This window comes from Ranitomeya variabilis, chromosome 3, assembly GCF_051348905.1.
Source record: "Ranitomeya variabilis isolate aRanVar5 chromosome 3, aRanVar5.hap1, whole genome shotgun sequence".
Classification (NCBI taxonomy): domain Eukaryota; kingdom Metazoa; phylum Chordata; class Amphibia; order Anura; family Dendrobatidae; genus Ranitomeya; species Ranitomeya variabilis.
This window is the reverse complement of record NC_135234.1, coordinates 126737807-126759307: the sequence shown is the minus strand read 5'-3', so window position 1 is coordinate 126759307 and position 21501 is coordinate 126737807. Positions and strand designations below refer to the sequence as shown.

The following is a 21501-nucleotide window of genomic DNA, read 5'->3' as shown; positions in this document are numbered from 1 at the left end:
AGTTAGAACGGCACCCGTTTGTCGGGTAGGCCTGGAGTTCTTCTGGGACCCTAGAGACGCCCCTCTCCCGCAATTGCCTCCCAAGACTTCATAGGTGATTTAGGTGAGACAGCCCGCCTGAGACTGACTGTCCTGCCGCTGTTTAGAGTATTGCTTGAAGCTGTCTAATGAAATACTCCCTCGGCGTTCCGGCCGCCGGTAGTGCGCCTCAGTAGGATGTTGCTCCGGTCTTACAGCACGACCCCTACTGGTATTCTCCTATTGCTTGATCTCGTTTCTCACTCAGCACAATCTATCTCGCTTCTAGTCCTTTCTTGGGTCCCGCCGCTTCCCGGAGCTGGCGCGGACCCGTTACGTTCTTTTCAATGCCAAGCCTCTGTCAGGATCCCACCCCTGACAGAGACCCTACTGTCTCTTCCTCCACAACACCCTCTGCCACTAGGTGTTGCTTCGTCCAATCCAGTCAGCTTTCTGCTCTAACTTCCTGCCTGACCCCCAGTTTACCCACTATGGTGGGGAGTGGCCTAATGAATAGAACCCTTAGCTCCCCCCGGAGGCCCAGCTGTGAAATCTATTGGTGTCTGTGATACCTGATCAGATGAACTCCTTCAGTGCCATCGGACGCACCATGGCTCCCCATAGTGGCGGAGCCACAGTACTGCAACGACCAGGACTCTGGGGCGCTGCAGTTTCACAAGAAATCTCGCTTTGTTGGAGTTGTTTCCCATTGTGGTGGCTGTGTTCATTTGGGGTGACGCGTTTGCGAATCGCAGAATTAGATTCCATTGCGACAATATGAGCATGGTGTCGGTGATCAACACGCTGTCAGTGTCATCCCCTTCTGTGATAAAGCTGGTGAGAGAGCTTGTCTTAAGATGTCTGGAGATCAATGCATGGATTTCAGCGGTCCATGTACCTGGCGTCCAAAATTCGTTAGCAGATGCCTTATCTCGTTTACAGTGGGAACGTTTCTGGGAGCTGGCACCAGAAGCAGACGCAACAGGAATGGTATGCCCTTCACGCTTGTGGATGATTCCTACGGAGGAGCGGGACGGTTGATTCGGGCCTCAGTTACGAGTCAGACTTGGGCGGCATACGAAGCATCATGGAATATTTGGCAGAGTTCATTGTTACAGTGGGGTGGGGCGGGGTCGGAAGACGACAAGTTGTTAGCCGTTTTGTGTTTGGTTGGTAGGGCGGCAGACTCTGGCTGGTCTATATCTAAGGTGAACAGATTTGTGGCCGGCTTAGCTTTTGGTTTCAAGCTAGAGGGCTCGGTGGATGTGACAAAAAATTTTCTGGTACAGCAAGCATTGAAAGGTTTTCGGAAGGGTGTGAGAAGTGTTGATGGGCGCCGGCCTATATCGTTTAATGTCCTTGAGCATTTAGGCGGCATATTGGAAGGTATTCGCTGCTCTCATTTTGAAACAGTATTGTTTCGTTTGGCCTTTTCTTTGGCCTTTTTTGGGGCTTTACGAATAGGGGAGTTGGTGTCCCGTAGCAGGTTGAGAGCGGGTGTTTATTGGTGCAAGATGTTGATTTTTGGGCTGGTGGTATTGTGTTTTGGATCCGCCGTTCCAAGACAGATCAAGCTGGTGTGGGAAAAAGGGTCGTGCTGGGCAGAGTTGCTGGGTCATTGATGTGCCTGGAACAGTGTTTAAAGGCTTATTGGAGTTTGTGGGCTGGTCGGGAGGGCCCTTTGTTGTGCCATCAAGATGGGGTTTTCCTGTCACGTTTTTAGTTTATTGCGATTCTTCACAAGAGTTTAGGGGCTTTGGGTTTTTCGCGGGCCGAGTTCGGATCGCATTCGTTCAGGATCAGGGCAGCATCGGAGGCTGATAGCCTTGGCCTGGGGTCAGATGTGATCAAGCGGATCGGTCGTTGGAGCTCAGGCCGTTATTTGTCTTATGTTCGGCACTAATGGCGGTGGCTGTGTAGTTTACGGAGCCTTACTTAACAGTTACTGTTATTGTTATGTTTCAGGTCGGGACCCATATCTTGTCTGGATTTTTGGACATTCGTTTGTCTATTGGGGGGCACTTCGGGCGGACGCCAGGCCGAAGGGTAGGCAGTTGGGTTTTAGTAGAGGGCAAGTTGTCATTCGGTGGCTCGGTTTTCGGGGTATGGTTTGGAGCAGGGCGATTTCTTATTTTTCACGTGCTGCCCGCTTGGATAGAGCACCAGATATCGTGGTGGTTCATTTGGGTGGGAATGACTTAGGCTACAAACCGGTAAGAGATTTGATAAGGGACATTCGTTTTGATTTTCTCCGGTTGTGGACGGCATTCCCGGGGGTGTTAACGGTCTGGTCAGACATTGTCCCTCGTAAGAAGTGGAGGTTGGTGCGATCCGTTAAAGGAAACAATAGGGCTCGGGTGAAGTTGAAGAGGGCGGTTGCAAAGTTTATATCCAGAAATGGGGGTATAAGTGTTCGGCACTTTGACTTGGAGGCGGGTGTTGGTAATTTTTGGAGGGAAGACAGGGTGCACCTGAATGAGATTGGCATTGATTTGTGGGCCCTGTCAATACAGGAAGGAATTGAGAAAGCTGTGGTGGCGTTGGGGCACTCACAAGCCTGAGGTGTTCAGGGCTGTGAGTTTGTGGCGGGGGGTGGGGTTCTTGGAGTTGATGCGGATTCAGCGGCGAATGAATTTGAAGGAAATTCCAGACAGTTAAATGGGTTTGGTGTTCTGGCATTTTGGTTACAGGCTCTGGATGGGGTTTTTACCCTGGGAGCTGGTGGTGGTTAATTTTTCCCGAAACGGGAATTATGGTGCCCTCGAGCTGGTAGTACGGCTGAGGGTAAGTTGAGGTGTTTAAGTTCTGTTTTTGGTTTTGCCAAAATATTTTAAGCCAGAACTTTCCCGGTGGGCTCCAAGAACCCTCCCCTCGAATTTCTTGCATAAATTATGCTAATGCTTAACCCCTTAACGACTGCCGATACGCCTTTTAACGGCGGCCGCTAAGGGTACTTAAACCACAGCGCCGTTAATTAACGGCGCTGTGGAAAAAGTGAATAGCGCCCCCCAGAGTCGGATTTTCTCTGGGGTCTCGGTTGCCGGGGGTAGCCGAGACCCCAGAGAACATGATTCGGGTTTTTTTTTACCGACCCCGAGTTGCAATCGCCGGTAATTAACCGTTTACCGGCGGTCGCAAAAAAAAACAAAAAACGCGATTTGTCATTTAATTTCTCTGTCCTCCGATGTGATCGCACATCGGAGGACAGAGAAATGTGGTCCCCGATAGCCCCAGATAGCCCCCCAATACTCACCTACCTCCCCCGGAGCTCCTCATGGCTCCCAATGGGCGCCGCCATCTTTTTCCGGGGAAATAATGGCGGGCGCATGCGCAGTGTGCCCGCCGCCCGGCACCCGGATGTTCTTTGGGGTCTCGGCTGCCGGGGGTAGCCGAGACCCCAAAGAACATGATCGGGGTCGGTTTTTACCGACCCCTGTTTTGCGATCGCCGGTAATTAACTGTTTACCGGCGACCGCAAAAAAAAAAAAAAAAAAAAAAGCGATGTAATTTCTCTGTCCTCTGATGTGATCGCACATCAGAGGACAGAGAAACAGTGGGATTCGGGGACCCTGTTATACTTACCGGTGTCCCTGGGTCCTCCTGCTTCTTCTGCTGGCCGCCGACTTCTTGCTTCGGTAAGAAAATGGCGGGCGCATGCGCAGTGCGCCCGCCATAATCTGCCGGCCGGCAGAAGAAAATTCTTCCTCTTTTTTTTATTTTGGTCACTGTGAGATCCTATCACAGTGATCAAAATAAAAAAAATAGTAAATAACCCCCCCCTTTATCACCCCCTTAGTAAGAAAAAAGTAATAAAATAAAAAAAAGTATGAATTTCTATTTTCCAAATAGGGGTAGGGTTAGGGTTAGGGGTAGGGGTAGGGTTAGGGCTAGGGGTAGGGTTAGGGGTAGGGTTAGGGGTAGAGTTAGGATATGTGCACACATAGAATGGTTCTCTGCGGATTTTTCCGCAGCGGATTTGATAAATCCGCAGGACCAAAACGCTGCGTTTTTCCTGCGGATTTATCGCGGATGTACCACGGTTTTTGTGCGGATTCCACTGCGGTTTTACACCTGCGGTTTTCTATTATGGAGCAGGTGTAAAACCGCTGCGGAATCAGCAGAAAGAATTGACATGCTGCGGAATGTAAACCGCTGCGTTTCCGTGTGGTTTTTTCCGCAGCATGGGCACAGCGTTTTATGTTTCCCATAGGTTTACATTGTACTGTAAACTCATGGGAAACTGCTGCGGACCCACAGCTGCGGAAACGCTGCGGATCCGCAGCAAAATCCGCAACATGTGCACATAGTCTGGGTTAGGGTTAGAGCTAGGATTAGGGTTAGAGCTAGGGTTAGGGCTAGGGTTGGGGCTAGGTTTAGGGCTAAAGTTAGGGTTTGGGCTAAAGTTAGGGTTAGGGCTAGGGTTGGGGCTAAAGTTAGGGTTAGAGTTGGGATTAGGATTTGGATTAGGGTTGGCATTAGGGTTACATTCGGGATTAGGGTTAGGTTTGGGATTAGGGTTAAGGCTAGGGTTGGGATTAAGGATAGGGGTGTATTGGGATTAGGGTTAGGTTTTGAGGTTAGGGTTGAGGTTAGGATTAGGGGGGTGTTGGGTTTAGGGTTTTGATTAGGGTTATGGTTAGCTTTGGGATTAGGGTTAGGGGTGTTTTGGGGGTTAGGGTTGTGATTAGGATTATGGATCGGGTTGGGATTAGGGTTAGGGGTGTGTTGGGGTTAGGGTTGGAGTTAGAATTGGGGGGTTTCCACTGTTTAGGTACATCAGGGGGTCTCTAAACGCCACAGCCAATTTTGTGCTCAAAAAGTAAAATGGTGCTCCCTACCTTCTGAGCTCTGCCGTGCACCCAAACAGTGGTTTACCCCCACATATGGGGCATCAGCGTACTCGGGATAAATTGGAAAACAACTTTTGGGGTCCAATTTCTCCTGATACCCTTGTGAAAATAAAAACTTGGGGGCTAAAAAATCTTTTTTTGTGGAAAAAAAAAATATTTTTTATTTTCACGACTCTGCATTATAAACTTCTGTGAAGCACTTGGGCATTCAAAGTTCTCACCACACATCTAGATAAGTTCCTTGGGGGGTCTAGTTTCCAAAATGGGGTCACTTCTGGGGGGTCTCTACTGTTTAGGTATATCTGGGGCTCTGCAAATGCAACATAACGCCCGCAGACCATTCTATCAAAGTCTGCATTCCAAAACGGCACTCCTTCCCTTCCGAGCTCAGCCATGCACCTAAACAGTGGTCCCCCGCACACATGGGGTATCAGTGTACTCAGGACAAATTGGACAACAACTTTTGGGGTCCAATTTCTCTTGTTACCTTTGTGAAAATAAAAATTGGGGGGCTAAAAAAATCTTTTTTGTGAAAAAAATATTTTTTTTTGTTTTCACGACTCTGCATTATAAACTTCTGTGAAGCACTTGGGCATTCAAAGTTCTCACAACAGATCTAGATAAGTTCCTTGGGGGTCTAGTTTCCAAAATGAGGTCACTTGTGGGGGGTTTCTACTGTTTACATCGGGGGCTCTGCAAACGCAACATAATGCCTGCAGGCCATTCTATCAAAGTCTGCATTCCAAAACGGCACTCCTTCCCTTCCGAGCTCAGCCATGCGCCCAAACAGTGGTCCCCCCCACACATGGGGTATCAGTGTACTCAGGACAAATTGGACAACAACTTTTGGGGTCCAATTTCTCTTGTTACCCTTGTGAAAATAAAAATTGGGGGGCTAAAAAAATCTTTTTTGTGAAAAAAATATTTTTTTTTGTTTTCACGACTACATAATGCCTGCAGACCATTCTATCAAAGTCTGCATTCCAAAACGGCGCTGCTTCCCTTCCAAGCTCTGCCATGCGCCCAAACAGTGGTTTATCCCCCACATATGGGATATCAGCCTACTCAGCATAAATTGCACAATAAATTTTGGGGTCCAATTTCTCCTGATACCCTTGTGAAAGTAAAAATTTTGGGGTGAGAAGATCATTTTTGTGGAAAAAATATGATTTTTTTTATTTTCATGGCTCTACATTATAAACTTCTGTGAAGCAGTTGGGGGTTCCTAGTGCTCACCACACATCTAGATAAGCTCTTTGGGGGGTCTAGTTTCCAAAATGGAGTCACTTGTGGGGGGTATCTACTGTTTAGGTACATCAGGATCTCTGCAAATGCAACATGACACCTGCAGACCATCCCATCAAAGTCTGCATTCCAAGCGGCGCTCCTTCCCTTCCAAGCCCTGATGGGTGCCCAAACAGTGCCCTCCCCCCACATATGGGGTATCAGCGTACTGAGGACAAACTGGTCAACAGATTTTGTGGTCCAATGTCTCCTGTTACCCTTGATAAAATAACAAATTGCAGGCTAAAAAATCATTTTTGAGTGAAAAAAAAGGATTTTTTATTTTCACGGCTCTACGTTATAAACTTTCGTGAAGCACCTGGGGGTTTAAAGTGCTCACCACACATCTAGATAAGTTCCTTAAGGGGTCTAGTTTCCAAAATGGTGTCATTTGTGGGGGGTTTCCACTGTTTAGGCACATCAGGGGCTCTCCAAACGCGACATGGCATCCGATCTCAATTCCAGCCAATTCTACATTGAAAAAGTAAAACGGCACTCATTCTCTTCCAAGCTCTGCAGTGCGCCCAAACAGTGGTTTACCCCCACATATGGGGTATCGACGTACTCAGGAGAGGTTGCACAACAACATTTGTTGTCTAATTTCTCCTGTTACCCTTGCGAAAATAAAAATTTGTGGGCAAAAAGATCATTTTTGTAGAAAAAATGCGACTTTTTTATTTTCACGGCTCTACGTTATAAACTTCCGGGAAGCACCTGGGGGTTTAAAGTGCTCACCACACATCTAGATAAGTTCCTTAAGGGGTCTAGTTTCCAAAATGGCGTCATTTGTGGGGGGTTTAAACTGTTTAGGCACATCAGTGGCTCTCCAAACGCGACATGGCATCCGATCTCAATTCCAGCTAATTCTACATTGAAAAAGTAAAACGGCGCTCCTTCTCTTCCAAGCTCTGCAGTGAGCCCAAACAGTGGTTTACCCCCACATATGGGGTATCGACGTACTCAGGAGAAATTGCACAACAACTTTTGTGGTCTAATTTCTCCTGTTACCCTTGTGAAAATAAGAATTTGTGGGCAAAAAGATCATTTTTGTAGAAAAAATGTGATTTTTTATTTTCACGGCTTTACATTATAAACTTCCGTGAAGCACTTGGGGGATCAAAGTGCTCACCAAACATCTAGTTAAGTTCCTTAAGGGGTCTAGTTTCCAAAATGGTGTCACTTGTGGAGCGTTTCCACTGTTTAGGCACATCAGGGGCTCTCCAAACGTGACATGGCATCCGATCTCAATTCCAGCCAATTCTGCATTGAAAAAGTCAAACGGCGCTCCTTCTCTTCCAAGCTCTGCGGTGCGCCCAAACAGTGGTTTACCCAAACATATGGGGAATCAGCGTATTCAGGAGAAATTGCACAACAAAATGTATGGTTAAATTTCTGTTTTTACACTTGTGAAAATAAAAAAATATGGTTCTGAATTAAAGTGTTTGCAAAAAAAGTTAAATGTTCATTTTTTCCTTCCACATTGTTTGAGTTCCTGTGAAGCACGCAAAGGGTTAATAAACTTCTTGAATGTGGTTTTAAGTACCTTGAGGGGTGCAGTTTTTAGAATGGTGTCACACTTGGTTATTTTCTATCATATAGACCCCTCAAAATGACTTCAAATGTGATGTGGTCCCTAAAAAAAAATGGTGTTGTAAAAATGAGAAATTGCTGGTCAAATTTTAACCCTTATAACTCCCTAACAAAAAAAATTTTTGTTTCCAAAATTGTGCTGATGTAAAGTAGACATGTTGGAAATGTTATTTATTAACTATTTTGTGTGACATATCTCTCTGATTTAAGGGCATAAAAATACAAAATTTGAAAATTGCAAAATTTTAAAAATTTTCACCATATTTCCATTTTTTTCATAAATAATCGCAAGTAATATCGAATAAATTTTACCACTATCATGAAGTACAACATGTCACGAAAAAACAATCTCAGAATCAGCAGGATCCATTAAAGCGTTCCAGAGTTATAACCTCATAGGCCGGGGTCACACATGCGTGTTTTACGGACGTAAGAGCGCAGAAACTACGTCCGTAAAACTCGCATTACATACGGCACAATTATTCTCAATGGGGCTGCTCCTATCAGCCGTATATTACGGATCCGTAATATACGGCTTTCTACGGCCGTACAAAATCGCAGCATGCTGCGTTTGTCAGCGTATTGCGCAAAAAAATCGCCAATGAAAGTCTATGGGGGCGAGAAAAATACGGATTCCACACGGACCAGCAGTGTGACTTGCGAGAAATACGCAGCGGTGTTAGTGAAAAGCCGGTAATTCAATTGCCGGCTTTTCATTTCTCCTGCCTAAACCCGACAGGATATGAGACATGGTTTACATATAGTAAACCATCTCATATCCCCATTTTTTTTGCATATTCCACACTACTAATGTTAGTAGTGTAACAAAAACCACAACAAACATTCTATAAAGGACCAAAAGATGAATATACGAACAGGTCGCTAAAGAACATGAAGGGATTATGGGTCACGAGGGCCCAGAAGAAACGACAGCTACGTCCGTTTTAGAACAATGTATAAATATATAATCTTTATTCATGTAAACATTACAGATCCAATAAAAAATACATTATAACAGGAACAGATGAGGTGTGGTCCCACATGGTGTTCAAGGACACCGCATAAACATAAAAACACATTAAGGGCGCCCGGAGCCTGAAACACATATACCCATATATGTCATAGCCAATAAAGGGTACATGTATAATAGAATCTGATCCACAAGAGGATATCCCAATCACAAGTACACACCCGTATAGTGTATATTGGCATAAATATCACCCCCACACTAAGACCATTAAAAATACCGATGTTATATCAATGGTAGTTACCTCTCAATAAGGGGCGGGCAAAGTAGTCACAGGCTCCGTGCGTCCTAATAAACGCACAAGATACATACCTTCTGATGTCCTATCACGTCCAACGAGGTAATCCATCTGAAGGGGTTAACTAATATTACAGGCACGAGCTGCGATAAACCACTCCCTCGTGCCTGTAATCCCCGGGTGCTGAAAGGAAAGCAGAGTGATCTATACTTACATTGAGTCGCGGTGATGCGCCCCTGCTGGATGTTCTCATGAACTGCAGCCTGTGAACTTTTTCCCACGCTCCAGGTCATATGAGGACATCCACCAGGGGGTGCATCACCGCGACTGAAGGAAATGTAGGTCAATGACCTACATTTCATTCATTCGCCGGGGATTACAGGCACGGAGCACAGCTGCATTTGCAGGGCTCCTGCCTGTAAAATATTTTAACCCCTTCAGATGGATTACCTCGTGGGACGTGACGGTTCAGCTGAGGGTATGTATCTTGTGCGTTTATTATTTTTCCAAGCGAGGGTGTTGCTGATGGATTGAGAGAGCAATAAATTATTAAAACAACCGCTGTGTTTATTTCATTAAAATACTTTTAAATCATGTGTGTGTGTTTTTTAACCCTTTCATACAATTGGATTAATAATGGATAGGTGTCATAATTGACGCCTCTCCATTATTAATCTGGCTTAATGTCACCTTACAATAGCAAGGTGGCATTAACCCTTCATTACCCCATATCCCACCGCTACAGGGAGTGGGAAGAGAGTGGCCAAGTGCCAGAATAGGCGCATCTTCCAGATGTGCCTTTTCTGGGGTGGCTGGGGGCAGATGTTTTTAGCCACGGGGGGGCCAATAACCATGGACCCTCTCTAGGCTATTAATATCTGCCCTCAGTCACTGGCTTTACCATTCTGGCGGAGAAAATTGCGCGGGAGCCCATGCCAATTTTTTCCGCCATTTAACCCTTTATTTTAGCAGCTACAGCGCTGAAATTTTGCACATACACACTACTAACATTAGTAGTGTGGAATATGCAAAAAAAATGGGGATATGAGATGGTTTACTGTATGTAAACCATGTCTCATATCCTGTCGGGTTTGTGCAGGAGAAATGAAAAGCCGGCAATTGAATTACCGACTTTTCACAGATATCGCGCTGAATGAAATCTAAATACAGAATATATATATATGTGTCTCAATGACATATATATATATATATATATATATACTGTATATATGTTTTAATGAACATTTGAGCACATAAATCCATTAGATGTCGGTTTTGCAAGCCTGCGCGAAAATCTCGCAGTACGGATGCCATACGGATTACATACGGAGGATGCCATGCACAAAATACGCTGACACACCCTGACTACGGATCAATATTTTGGGAACATTTCTCCGTATTACGGCCGTAGTACGGACTTATAATACGTGGCGTATTGTCTTACGCCAAGTGTGACCCCAGCCATAAAGTGACAGTGGTCAGAATTGTAAAAATTGGCTCTGTCATTAAGTACCAAATTGGCTCTGTCACTAAGGGGTTAAAGAAAATGTTTTGTTATTGTTTGTTAATAAACTGACCGCTGTGGCCATAATTATCCAAAGAAGCTTTTGTGTTACGTTTTTATTTAAAGTTTTGTGTTTGTTTACACGGGGTGTGGGTGATGGTTTTTATGGGTAAGAAAGGAGCCAGATTGGCCATACACGGTCATGCCGACGTCATCTCAATGTTTCCCAAATCCGTACATTCCTCAACCTAGAATCTGCAAAAACTCTGCATGCCATCATCATCTCCCGCCTTGACTACTGCAACCTCTTGCTAAGTGGCCTCCCCTCTAACACTCTCGCGCCCCTCCAATCTATCCTAAACTCTGCTGCTTGACTAAGCCACCTGTCCCCCCCTATTCCTCGGCCTCTCCCCTCTGTCAATCCCTTAACTGGCTCCCCATTACACAGAGACTCCAGTTCAAAATCCTGACCATGGCATACAAATATTAGATTTCTCCCGCACATCCCCCCCTATTCTGGAACTCTCTACCCCAACATATCAGACTATCACCTTCTGTGGAAACCTTCAAAAGGAACCTGAAGACCTACCTCTTCCAACAAGCCTACAACCTACAGTAACCACCAATCCACCAAACCGCTACATGACCAGCTCTGCCCTCAGCTATTGTATCCTCACCCATCCCTTGTAGATTGTGAGCCCTCGTGGGCAGGGTCCTCTCTCCTCATGTACCAGTCGTGACTTGTATTGATTAAGATTATTGTACCTGTTTTTTATTATGTATACCCCTCCTCACATGTAAAGCCCCATGGAAAAAATGCGGCTACAATAATAAATAATAATAATAATTTGTGGTTTTCAGAGACATGCCTAATTTTCATCTGATAGTCGGATCAAAATCAGTAATGCAAATCTTTGAGTCCGTGAAAAAAATCATTGTACCATGCTCGGATGTCATCCAAGTGTGATCTGATTTTCTCGGAGTGCTAGAAAGGAGAAGGTGGATAAACTTCTTTTTTTTTCCACGTTTTCTCCACGTTTGAAAAAAACTGGTGACTCTTGAACTACATTCAGATCAAACTCTGATCACAGTCTGATGAAAATAATCAGTCCATGAGAAAAAATAAAAGTCTCAATGAGGCCTAATACTGCAGGTGGTGTACCAGTATCTCTCCATACATACGTCAAGCTAATCAACAGAGTCCCAAATGTATTGATGACTGAGATGTAGGCTCAAGTTGTTACCAGGTTGAACCTGGTGTTGTGTTCTACAGTTTCCTAAAAACAAATGTATTAAATTCAGTAAATTAAATTTGGCATGACTCTAAAACCCTACTATACAAAGTCTAGGATTTTGTAGGATTATAGTCAGTTGTATTGGTATCCAGTTATACCAAGCAGGTGATAATGATCATCATTTTCATATGTTTGTTGAAAAACAGTCATTAATAGTGATGAGTGAATATTCTCGTTACTCGAGATTTCCCGAGCACGCTCAGGTGTCCTCCGAGTATTTTTTAGTGCTCGGAGATTTCGTTTTCTTCTCTGCAGTGGGATGATTTACAGCTACTAGCCAGCTTGATTATATGTGGGGATTCCCTAGCAACCAGGAAACCCCCACATGTACTTAGCCTGGCTAATAGCTGTAAATCATTAAGCTGAGGCGATGAAAACTAAATCTCCAAGCACTAAAAAATACTCGGAGGACACTCGAGCGTGTTCGGGAAATGTCGAGTAACGTGTATATTCGCTCATCACTAGTCATTAACTAAAACAGAAACAGATGTGTGACAGGCTTAAAACTGAATGAGTAATAGCCAAACCCTGCTACAGCTCACACATCACAGCAAAAGTGAGCACAGCAACAAGACACAAGGTAGTTATATTGCATCAGTAAGGTCTCTCCCAGAGAGAGATTTCAAAGCCAACTGGGGTTTCAAGATTTACTTTCCAAGCTCACTTGAAAAAAGCACAAAAAAATGGGAAAGATTGATGACCATATATGCAGCAATTGGCCAAAAAAAGTTAGTGCAGCAGATGAAAGACACATCATGCTTCTCTTCAAAATTGGCAGATCTCCAGCAGTGCCATCAGCTCAGGACTGGCAGAAACCAGTTGTACCCAGATGTGCTCATCAACTGTTTGAAAATGTCTGGCCAGAAATTTTTTTTATGGAAGAATTGAAGCCAAAAAGTCACTCCTTTGGCATAGAAACAAGCAACTAAAGTATTTAAGGCAAAGGGTGGTCACACCAAGTATTGATTTGGTTTAGATTTATTTTTGTTCATTGACTTTGCATTTTGCTAATTGATAAAAATACATTATTAACACTTCTATTTTTCAAAGTTTTCTTACTGTGCAGCGTTATATCACACCAGTCTATAACCTGTTCACAGTACCGTACATTTATCTATAATTCTTCAGTCCTGTCATATGTTGTATAAAAAATAGTTTAGATTTGGAAACCTATTACTTTAATATGCTTTGAGTCAACAATTTGACCTAATATCACAGAGTACTGAGCACATCTCAGCATTACAAGTATCGAAAAATCTCTGAATATTTACCATGTGTAATAGCTGGTGACTGACGTTGAGTGAGAAGTCTGACAAAGGTTAAAGTTGACTTCTGCATGTGTCAATCACCTTTAATAGAGCCGAGGAACACCATAAAGAGGTGTGACAGTGAGGTCTTCTGTCATCGAAGATAATTTACCTTTCCATCTTTTTCCTTAAGTACAGCTAAGTCAGTGCCAACACGGAATAAAAAAATATATCGACCCATAAATGACTCCTGTACTAAACCTGAATGTGGTAACAACATGGAGGTTATAGATCTCACACCTTGAGCTAAAAGAGTAACCATCATTTTAAAAAAATTTCAGAAATCAATTGAACATGTGAAAAAAAGAAGCTATATCATAAATCTTTAAGAAATCTGCTTCGCTTCTTTCTCCTACTGGATTGATCATTCGGGTTCCAAATTTTCAATTCAGGAGTAAAATCTGTCTTCAGTGACTACAGACTTTACTGAGATAGGAGATGGCTGTTGGTGCTCATAAAGTTCTATGGAGAACAGTATTGTCATTTCAGGAGAACTTGAATCAGAATGTCTGACTCTGCCTCTATCTCCTTCCAACTTCTCTTCCCCTTCATAGAATTTGTAAAGCATCAGCTGCCATCTCATATCTCAGTACTGGGAAAATAAGTCTTCACTGAATAGAGAGTTTACAGACTTTAGTCAAAAATTGAGAGTGAAAGATCAGTCCAGGAGAAGAAAGAATCACATTTATCTGATAAGATATATTACAAAGTTGTTTATTTTCATATTTGTGATTGATTTATGAAATAAAAATTTGAATGAAGGTTACTTGTGAAGGTGCATGAATATATCTACATGGTTTAAAAAGTAAAATAAAGAAAGGATATTTTCTTTATCAAACAAACTTTAGCTTTAGAGCCTAGATCAGATTTCAATATGGGGAAAGGCTTAAAGGGAATGTGTTATCAGAAAATTACCTATGGTATAAATCCATTTTAAACAACAGGAGGTATAAGGCCGGGGTCACACTTGCGAGTGCAATGCGAGATACTCACGCGAGTCTATCGCATCAATACCCGGTACTGCCGCCGGCACTTGGGACCGGAGCGTGCGGCTGCCTGTATTTCTATGCAGCCGTACACTCCGGTCCTGAGTGCTGCCGGCAGTGCCGGGTATTGATGTGATAGACTCGCGTGAGTTTCTCGCATTGCACTCGCAAGTGTGACCCCAGCCTAAGTCTTACATAGCCCCAGGAATCCGTATGAAAATTGCAACTAACTTTTATTTTTAAACAGAAAAAAAAAAAACTTATAAAAAAGTTCCAGACTATTTTTTAAAAAATACTCTTAACGCTAAAACCTGATTCAAACAATAGTTAGATTTCTCATGACACATTCCATTTAAGCTACTGAAGAAAAGCTCTGTAATAGTATTTCTCACTTTACCAAGAGCCTCTGAGCAGACCGATCATGTAATCACATAGTGCTCTACTCCCTCAGCCCACCTGCACTGATAATGTGAATCCTACATGATCAGTGCAGTTTCCAAGGTTAGAAGGGTGGAAGGATCTTTCGCGATTTCATGGTCATGTTAACAAAGGTCCATCAGTCTGCAGGAGTATGGAGAAAGTGAAGAAGGGCAGTGTTTGACTGTGTAACATACAGTTGTGCTCAAAAGTTTACATACCCTGGTAGAACTTCTTTCTTGGCCTTTTTTTTAGAGAATATGAATGAATGAATGATAACACCAAAACATTTTCTCCACTCATGGTTAGTGGTTGGGTGAAGCCAGTTATTGTCAAACTACTGTGCTTTCCCTTTTTAAAATCATAATAACAACCCAAAACATCCAAATGACCCTAATCAAAAGTTTACATACCCCATTTCTTAATACCGTGTATTGCCCCCTCTAACACCAATGACAGCTTGAAGTCTTTTGTGGTAGTTGTGGATGAGGTTCTTTATTTTCTCACATAAAGCTGCCCACTATTCTTGGCAAAAAGTCTCCAGTTCCTGTAAACTCCAGGGCTGTCTAGCATGAACTGCATGCTTGATATCTCCCCAGAGTGGCTCAATGATATTGAGGTCAGGAGACTAAGATGGCCACTCCAGAACCTTCCCTTTGTTCTGCTGCAGCCAATGACAGGTCGACTCGGCCTTGTGTTTTGGATCATTGTCATGTTGGAATGTCCAAGTACGTCCCATGCGCAGCTTCCGGGCTGATGATTGCAAATTTGTCTCCAGTATTTGCTGATAATGTGCAGCATTCATCTTTCCTTCAACTTTGACCAATTTTCCTGTGCCTTTGTAGCTCACACACCTTAAAGCATCAGCAATCCACCTCCGTGCTTTACAGTAGGAATGGTGTTCCTTTCATCATAGACCTCTCTCCAAATGTAACATTTATGGTTGTGGCCAAAAAGTAAAATTTTGGTCTCATCACTCCAAATTACCTTGTTCCAGAAGTTTCTAAGCTTGTCTCTGTGCTGTTTTGTGTATTGTAGGCTAGATACTTTGTGGTATTTGCACAGTAATGGCTTTCTTCTGGCAACTCGGCCATGCAGCCCATTTTTCTCCAAGTGCCTCCTTATTGTGGATCTTGAAACAGCCACACCGCAAGTTTCCAGAGAGTCCAGTATTTCAGCTGATGTTATGTGTGGGTTTTTCTTTGCTTCCCAAACAATTTTCCTGGCCGTTGTTGATGAAAATTTTGTTAGCCTACCTGACCGTGGTTTTGTTCTTACAGAGCCCCTGATTTTCCATTTGTTAATTATAGTTTAAACGCTGCTGACTGGCATTATCAATTCCTTGGATATCTTTTTCCTGTTTTATACAGTTCAATTACCTTTTCCCGTAAATCCATTGACAATTCTTTTGCTTTCCCCATGACTCTCAAACCAGAAATGTCAGTGGCTGGATGAAAGATGCAAGAGTCTGTCTGGATCCCAGAAACTTACTCAGCTTTTATGCACACACTCTGATTACAAGCAAACAGGTCACAGTTGAGGATGTTACCTTTAGTAGTCATTCAAACCTATTTGTGTCAACTTCTGTGAGCCAAAATCACCAGGGTATGTGAACTTTTGATCAGGGTCATTTGGATGTTTTGGATTGTCATTATTATTTAAAAACAGAAAACACAGTAGTTTGGCAGTAAATGGCTTCACCAAACCACTAACTATGAGTGGAGAAAAAGTTTTGGTGTTACCATTCATATTCTCTGAAAGAAGGCCAAGAAAGCAAAAATTCTGACAGTTTGTAAACTTTTGAGCACAACTGTACAGTATGTGTGTAACATACAATGCATGTGTGTGTATAACATACAGTGTATGTATCATGCAGTTTGTATGTGCATATGCATGTCTAACATACAGTTTGTGGGTAAGATGCAGTGTTTGCAACATGCAGTAACAAGTATAGAGATGGCTAGCACACGACTGAGGGAAGTAAGGTGCTAGTGAACGGGAAGTAATCCCATCAATACGTAAAAGTCTATAATCACTGCACACTTTGCAACAAGGTTTCTGCTTCAAAATAACATGTGTTTTTATTTATAAGTGAAGAGGCGACACTTCACTTATAAATAAAAACACATGTTATTTTGAAGCAGAAACCTTGTTGCAAAGTGTGCAGTGATTATAGACTTTTACTTATGCAACATGCAGTATGCTTGTGAAATATTCAGTGTGCATGTAACATACAGTGTGTATGTAATGTGTGTATGTAATATGCAGTGCGTCTATGTGTGTAAAATGCATTGTTTATATGTAACATGCAGGATTTGTAACATACAGTGTGTGTGTAACATGGAGTGTATATGTTTAGCATGGAGTGTGTGCAATATACTGTGCATGTGTAACATTGAATGTATGTGTAACATATAGTGTGTGCGTGTTTAAAAATACTGACACTGCAGATGAGCAGTTGTAGATGTAAACTTACTGGCAATCACCAAACGAGAAAAACGCTCATCCATCTGGTGATTGGGACATTTATACTGGAAAAAAAATCATCGTTCTTGGCAATGTATCACCCGGTGTAAACAGGAGATGTGTTGCCAGTCACATGATATTATATGGAGACGGAAGGCTCTATTATCCATTGTTCTAGCCCCATTGGTTTTCCTCAGCCCATGTAAGGGGTCCAGTAAACAAGCAACAAATGACTTGAATAGATACCATCAGCGCTTGTTATTGGCTTAAAATTGGCTTGTGTGAATGCACTCTACGGTCTGGTGGCCACGATCCAGAAGTAGCTGTGGTTTGGACACAGCACATATTCTCTGCATCCAAAGTGCTGCTGTCTATTGAATGCACGTGAATCCTCTGTGATCACTGACAGTGAACCGTGCGGATTCACTGCATCCAATATATTGTATCAATGTAACTTCTCCTGTGGAGACTGGCATGTCCACAAGAGAAATAAACATGCTGCAGTCTGGAGAGATGCGCCACATGTCTGTCTCTGTGGGTGACCCACTTGTGTTGGTGCACACATAGTGGACATGGGATTTGTAGAAATTCCATCCCCTATGCTGTAACATCTGGACGCTCCGATGTGAAGTGATATGGTGGGAGTTACACAGGTCATTAGGTGATCACATAACCCCTTCTACCCATCTTTAATCACAATTTATTCAGACAGGTAAATAGGGTGAAAACGTGTACAGCCACATTCTTTCCCCTACTCTTCGGGGTGGCACATCATCCACTTTCTGTACGTGTTCTTTGAGTGTGGAATTAGGCGAATAACAGTTTATCGCGCTACCGGGAATAATAGATATCTGCTGTAATCTGTAGAGGAATGTAAGCCAGTGTTTTAGTTACCTTTTTACACCCACTCTGGGGAAATGAAGCATTATCTGATTGCCATTGAATTCAGTCAGTGCCTGTGTAATGCATAGAAATGCTGGGTCCTATGGCGAGAGATACTCCGTGTAACATGAGATCACATAGAAGAGAATGCCTTGTCAACATCCTAAAATAGTACTTGCAAATGGATATTCTAAACCAGACATCCTCTGGAAATGTAGGACACACAGCTCCCAAATATTATTGCTATCCACCCATCTGTGCACTGAAACTAAACCCGGCTAATTGAAAATGCAATGGAGGAGCTCTGAACTGTAATCACTTTTTGTACAATCTTGGTACAGTTTTACGAAATACACGTAAATGTTTGACATAGTAATTCTAAAGACTTTGCTGATCAGCCAGGGTTGGACATTATCATCAAATACTGATGTCCTGCAAACATCCTAACATTGTACAAATGTGTACAAATGTTAGGATAAATGACAATTAATACTCATATTTAATACTCGCTAAGAAAATTACTGCTACATAGATGTAAAATACTGTACGGTAGATGATCTTATTGGCAGAATGAGATCACATTTATTCTTTAGTCAGATTCCTTTCTATCAAACCGAAGTTACACATAGAACAGGTGCTTCCTGCCCCATCTGGAACAAAAGAGGCTATCAGTACTATTAAAGGGGTTGTATGAAAAAAGTATATTGGTGACCTAGCCTCAGATTATCGGATTAGTGGGAGTCAAACAACCGACACCCCCACCGATCAAATGTTACAGGCTCCGGCAGCAGCTGGATATTAACACATGGAACGGAGCAGCACTACACTCTCCATTCAATGTGTAGTGGCCTCTGCCAAGTACTGGTGAACAGCTCCTATTCTTTCCATGTTGGAGCCAGTGTTGGAGCTTGTACCATCAACGATCTGACCAAGTAAGAGAAAATTCCATGTGTATTGTAACTTTATTCCATACGTGCCAAAACCACTGAACACAGATCCGCAAATATCTGATGCGTTTTGGTAGTAAACCTCCTTATTCATAGCCGCTCTGATATTGGCTTATCGGATAGGTCATCAATATATTTTGATCAGACACCCATTTTAATAAGTTATAAAAGTTTGGCATCTGTTATAGATTTTTCTTCCAAAAGAAGGAACTTTAGGTTTTGCCTATTTGTGAAAGGATCAAGGGGCTGCATATCAGGTAATTAATCTAATGTCTATTTGATAAAATAGCTACCAGCCAAGTGTTCTTTCAGACATACATCGATCTTCCCAAATCCCACACAGACATGCATGGAGCATATATTTTTGACTTTTCATGTTGGAAACCCCTCATTTCAGATTCTTGTATCAGAGATGGCTGATGGTAAAGTTAGTGCGATACACTGGTATAAATCGCATATGTATGGTCAGTGTATATCAGGGTTATTCATAAAAATACACAACTGAACATTGCACCCCTTGTTTTTCTCACTTCTTCCTGGTCTCTAGTGGAGTCACAGCACCAACATTGCAATAGATTGCAATAGAACCAACAGAAAAATAGCTACTACTGTATATGGTGATTTTGATTGTTATTTGTTCTTCCAACTTTCACATTGTGAACATTTTCAGAAAAAAATATTTTGGGGGGTTATATTTACATTTTTATTGGAGGCTGTGTTAGCAATTTCAGATTCCAAAAACGATATCGGAATCTGGATAGATCCCCTGGAAAGGGCAGCTTGGTATCTTTCAGATAAAGGATGTCGCACAACTTTGTGGCAGGTCACATATATGAACCAACACTCATACAGATGCCTCTTTTCTACAGTCTAAGCTGTTACATAGGGGATGTCTATGTGCAGGTTCCTAAAAAGCCATGACACATAAAGCATATTCCACATGCTCTCACACATTTGACCACAAGTCTGAGGGCTCGCTCACACAAGCGCATACATTGGTCGGGTGCAATCTGATGTTTCATCAGATAGCACTCGGCCCAATGTTATACTGTGGAGCATTGCAGAGCTTTTTCTCCTGACGAAACAGTCTGTGGAAAAAATGGCACCTATGCTGTGAGTGGCTCCACAAATCAGATCACGCGCACCAATTCAAGTCTATAGGTGTGTGCAAAACATTGGATTGCGCTCAGATGTCATCCAAGTGCAGTATGATTCACGCGGACACACACAATGATGAAGATGGAGAAATTAAGTTCTCCATCTTCTCCGCACCTGTGCTCCAATGTTGCATGTGAGAGATCACAATACACTGCTACTCGGCTAAACTCTGACAGAGATTGATCCAAGTGTCATTAGCATAATAGAGACGATTCTCTAAGAAGAGAATTAGTGAGCTCCTATTGTAAGACTCCATGTACATGGCCCAAAATTGGGCCAAAATTACCATAATCCAGACATGGAAGAAGAAAAAAAGAATGATAGACACATGAATCAAAAGTGTAAAGGGATTTTCAGTTTCCATGCCTATAATAGTAGTGCAGTCCTGAGCTACATATGAACTGTCTTTAGCTGAGATAAACTTATCTGCTTGTCTCAATGACTCATCTACTGATAGTCATTTGTTTCCTGGTGGGAATGGAATAGCCTTAGGAGCAGGGATAGGGTCATCTGGTGGTAACAAATGCAATGTGACTACAAGTCCTCTGTTTCTGCAATAAACAATGTCTATAGTAAAACTACATCTAGATATTACATGTACTATGCCTAAAATGTCATTAAAGTGCAATGAACTGTACTTACGTTCAATAATTTCATGTGCATATGGTGCCTGTCTGCTCCTACAGATTGGGTTGAAAAGAGGTTTCGTTACATTTGGAGTCTCCGTTGGTATCACCTCTTGGGATGTATCCATTTTGTCCTCCACTTGTTGGAGACACTTCACTGGTTTCTCTTTCTTGCTCCTTGCCTTTCTCCTGCTATATCTGACAGTCCAGAGTTCTCTTCTGATTAGAAGACAATGCTGCTCTGATTTCTCTTTGTCTCCAGAGGAAGTCTGTGTTGTACAACGGGCAGATCTGCTAAAGAAATAATGAAAAAAAAGTTTTCCCAAGTTGGGTGTACTCTGCTTCTGCTGCTCTGAACTTCTTATACTTGGCTGAACAAGTCTCAAAGCCAAGGCAAGTTCAGCTAAACATCAACCAGAGGAGATAAAAGTAGGCGGTAAATCAGTTATCTAGGTGTAATACACAAACTTGGCTTGTATCTGACTCACTTAATAGTAGTAATAGAAGATGTAACAGACACAGTCACCAGGGGGACTCCGATCACTTCTGCACTTTTACTTTTTTCTCTTATTTGAGTTCAATTTCCAATTTGAAATGTAAAGGAATTCCCAATTACCTCCACATCCAATACTCTGAACATGTGGCCATTACAATAAATAAAACTAACTAAAATTCCATCTTGGAGCAACAAAAAAGGCATATATCTATCCAGGGGTGGAAACAGACAGAAGACGGCCCCTGTGGAAGAACAATATACGGCAGTCCAATAAATTATAATGCTCAATTTCACCCACTTTTGGAGTGAAAGTGGGCCCCTTACCTCCTGGGCTCTGTGTGTTCCACCAATGGTACATCCACTCATGTTTATCCCTTAATACCAGAGGTTAGATCATTATGGCAAGACAC

General features: G+C 42.6%; 1 protein-coding gene across 1 annotated transcript in view; it reads right to left on the bottom strand.

Annotated features, from left to right (window-relative positions):
• The window catches only part of LOC143815456 (organic solute transporter subunit alpha-like), a 61726-nt gene extending 40650 nt beyond the window's left edge, over positions 1-21076 (bottom strand). The window contains exon 1 of the mRNA XM_077294662.1: positions 20612-21076. Coding sequence (XP_077150777.1) covers positions 20612-20723 — 112 coding nt within the window. The 5' untranslated portion in view covers positions 20724-21076. The remainder of the gene's footprint in view (positions 1-20611) is intronic.
• Between the last annotated feature and the right edge of the window lie 425 nt (positions 21077-21501).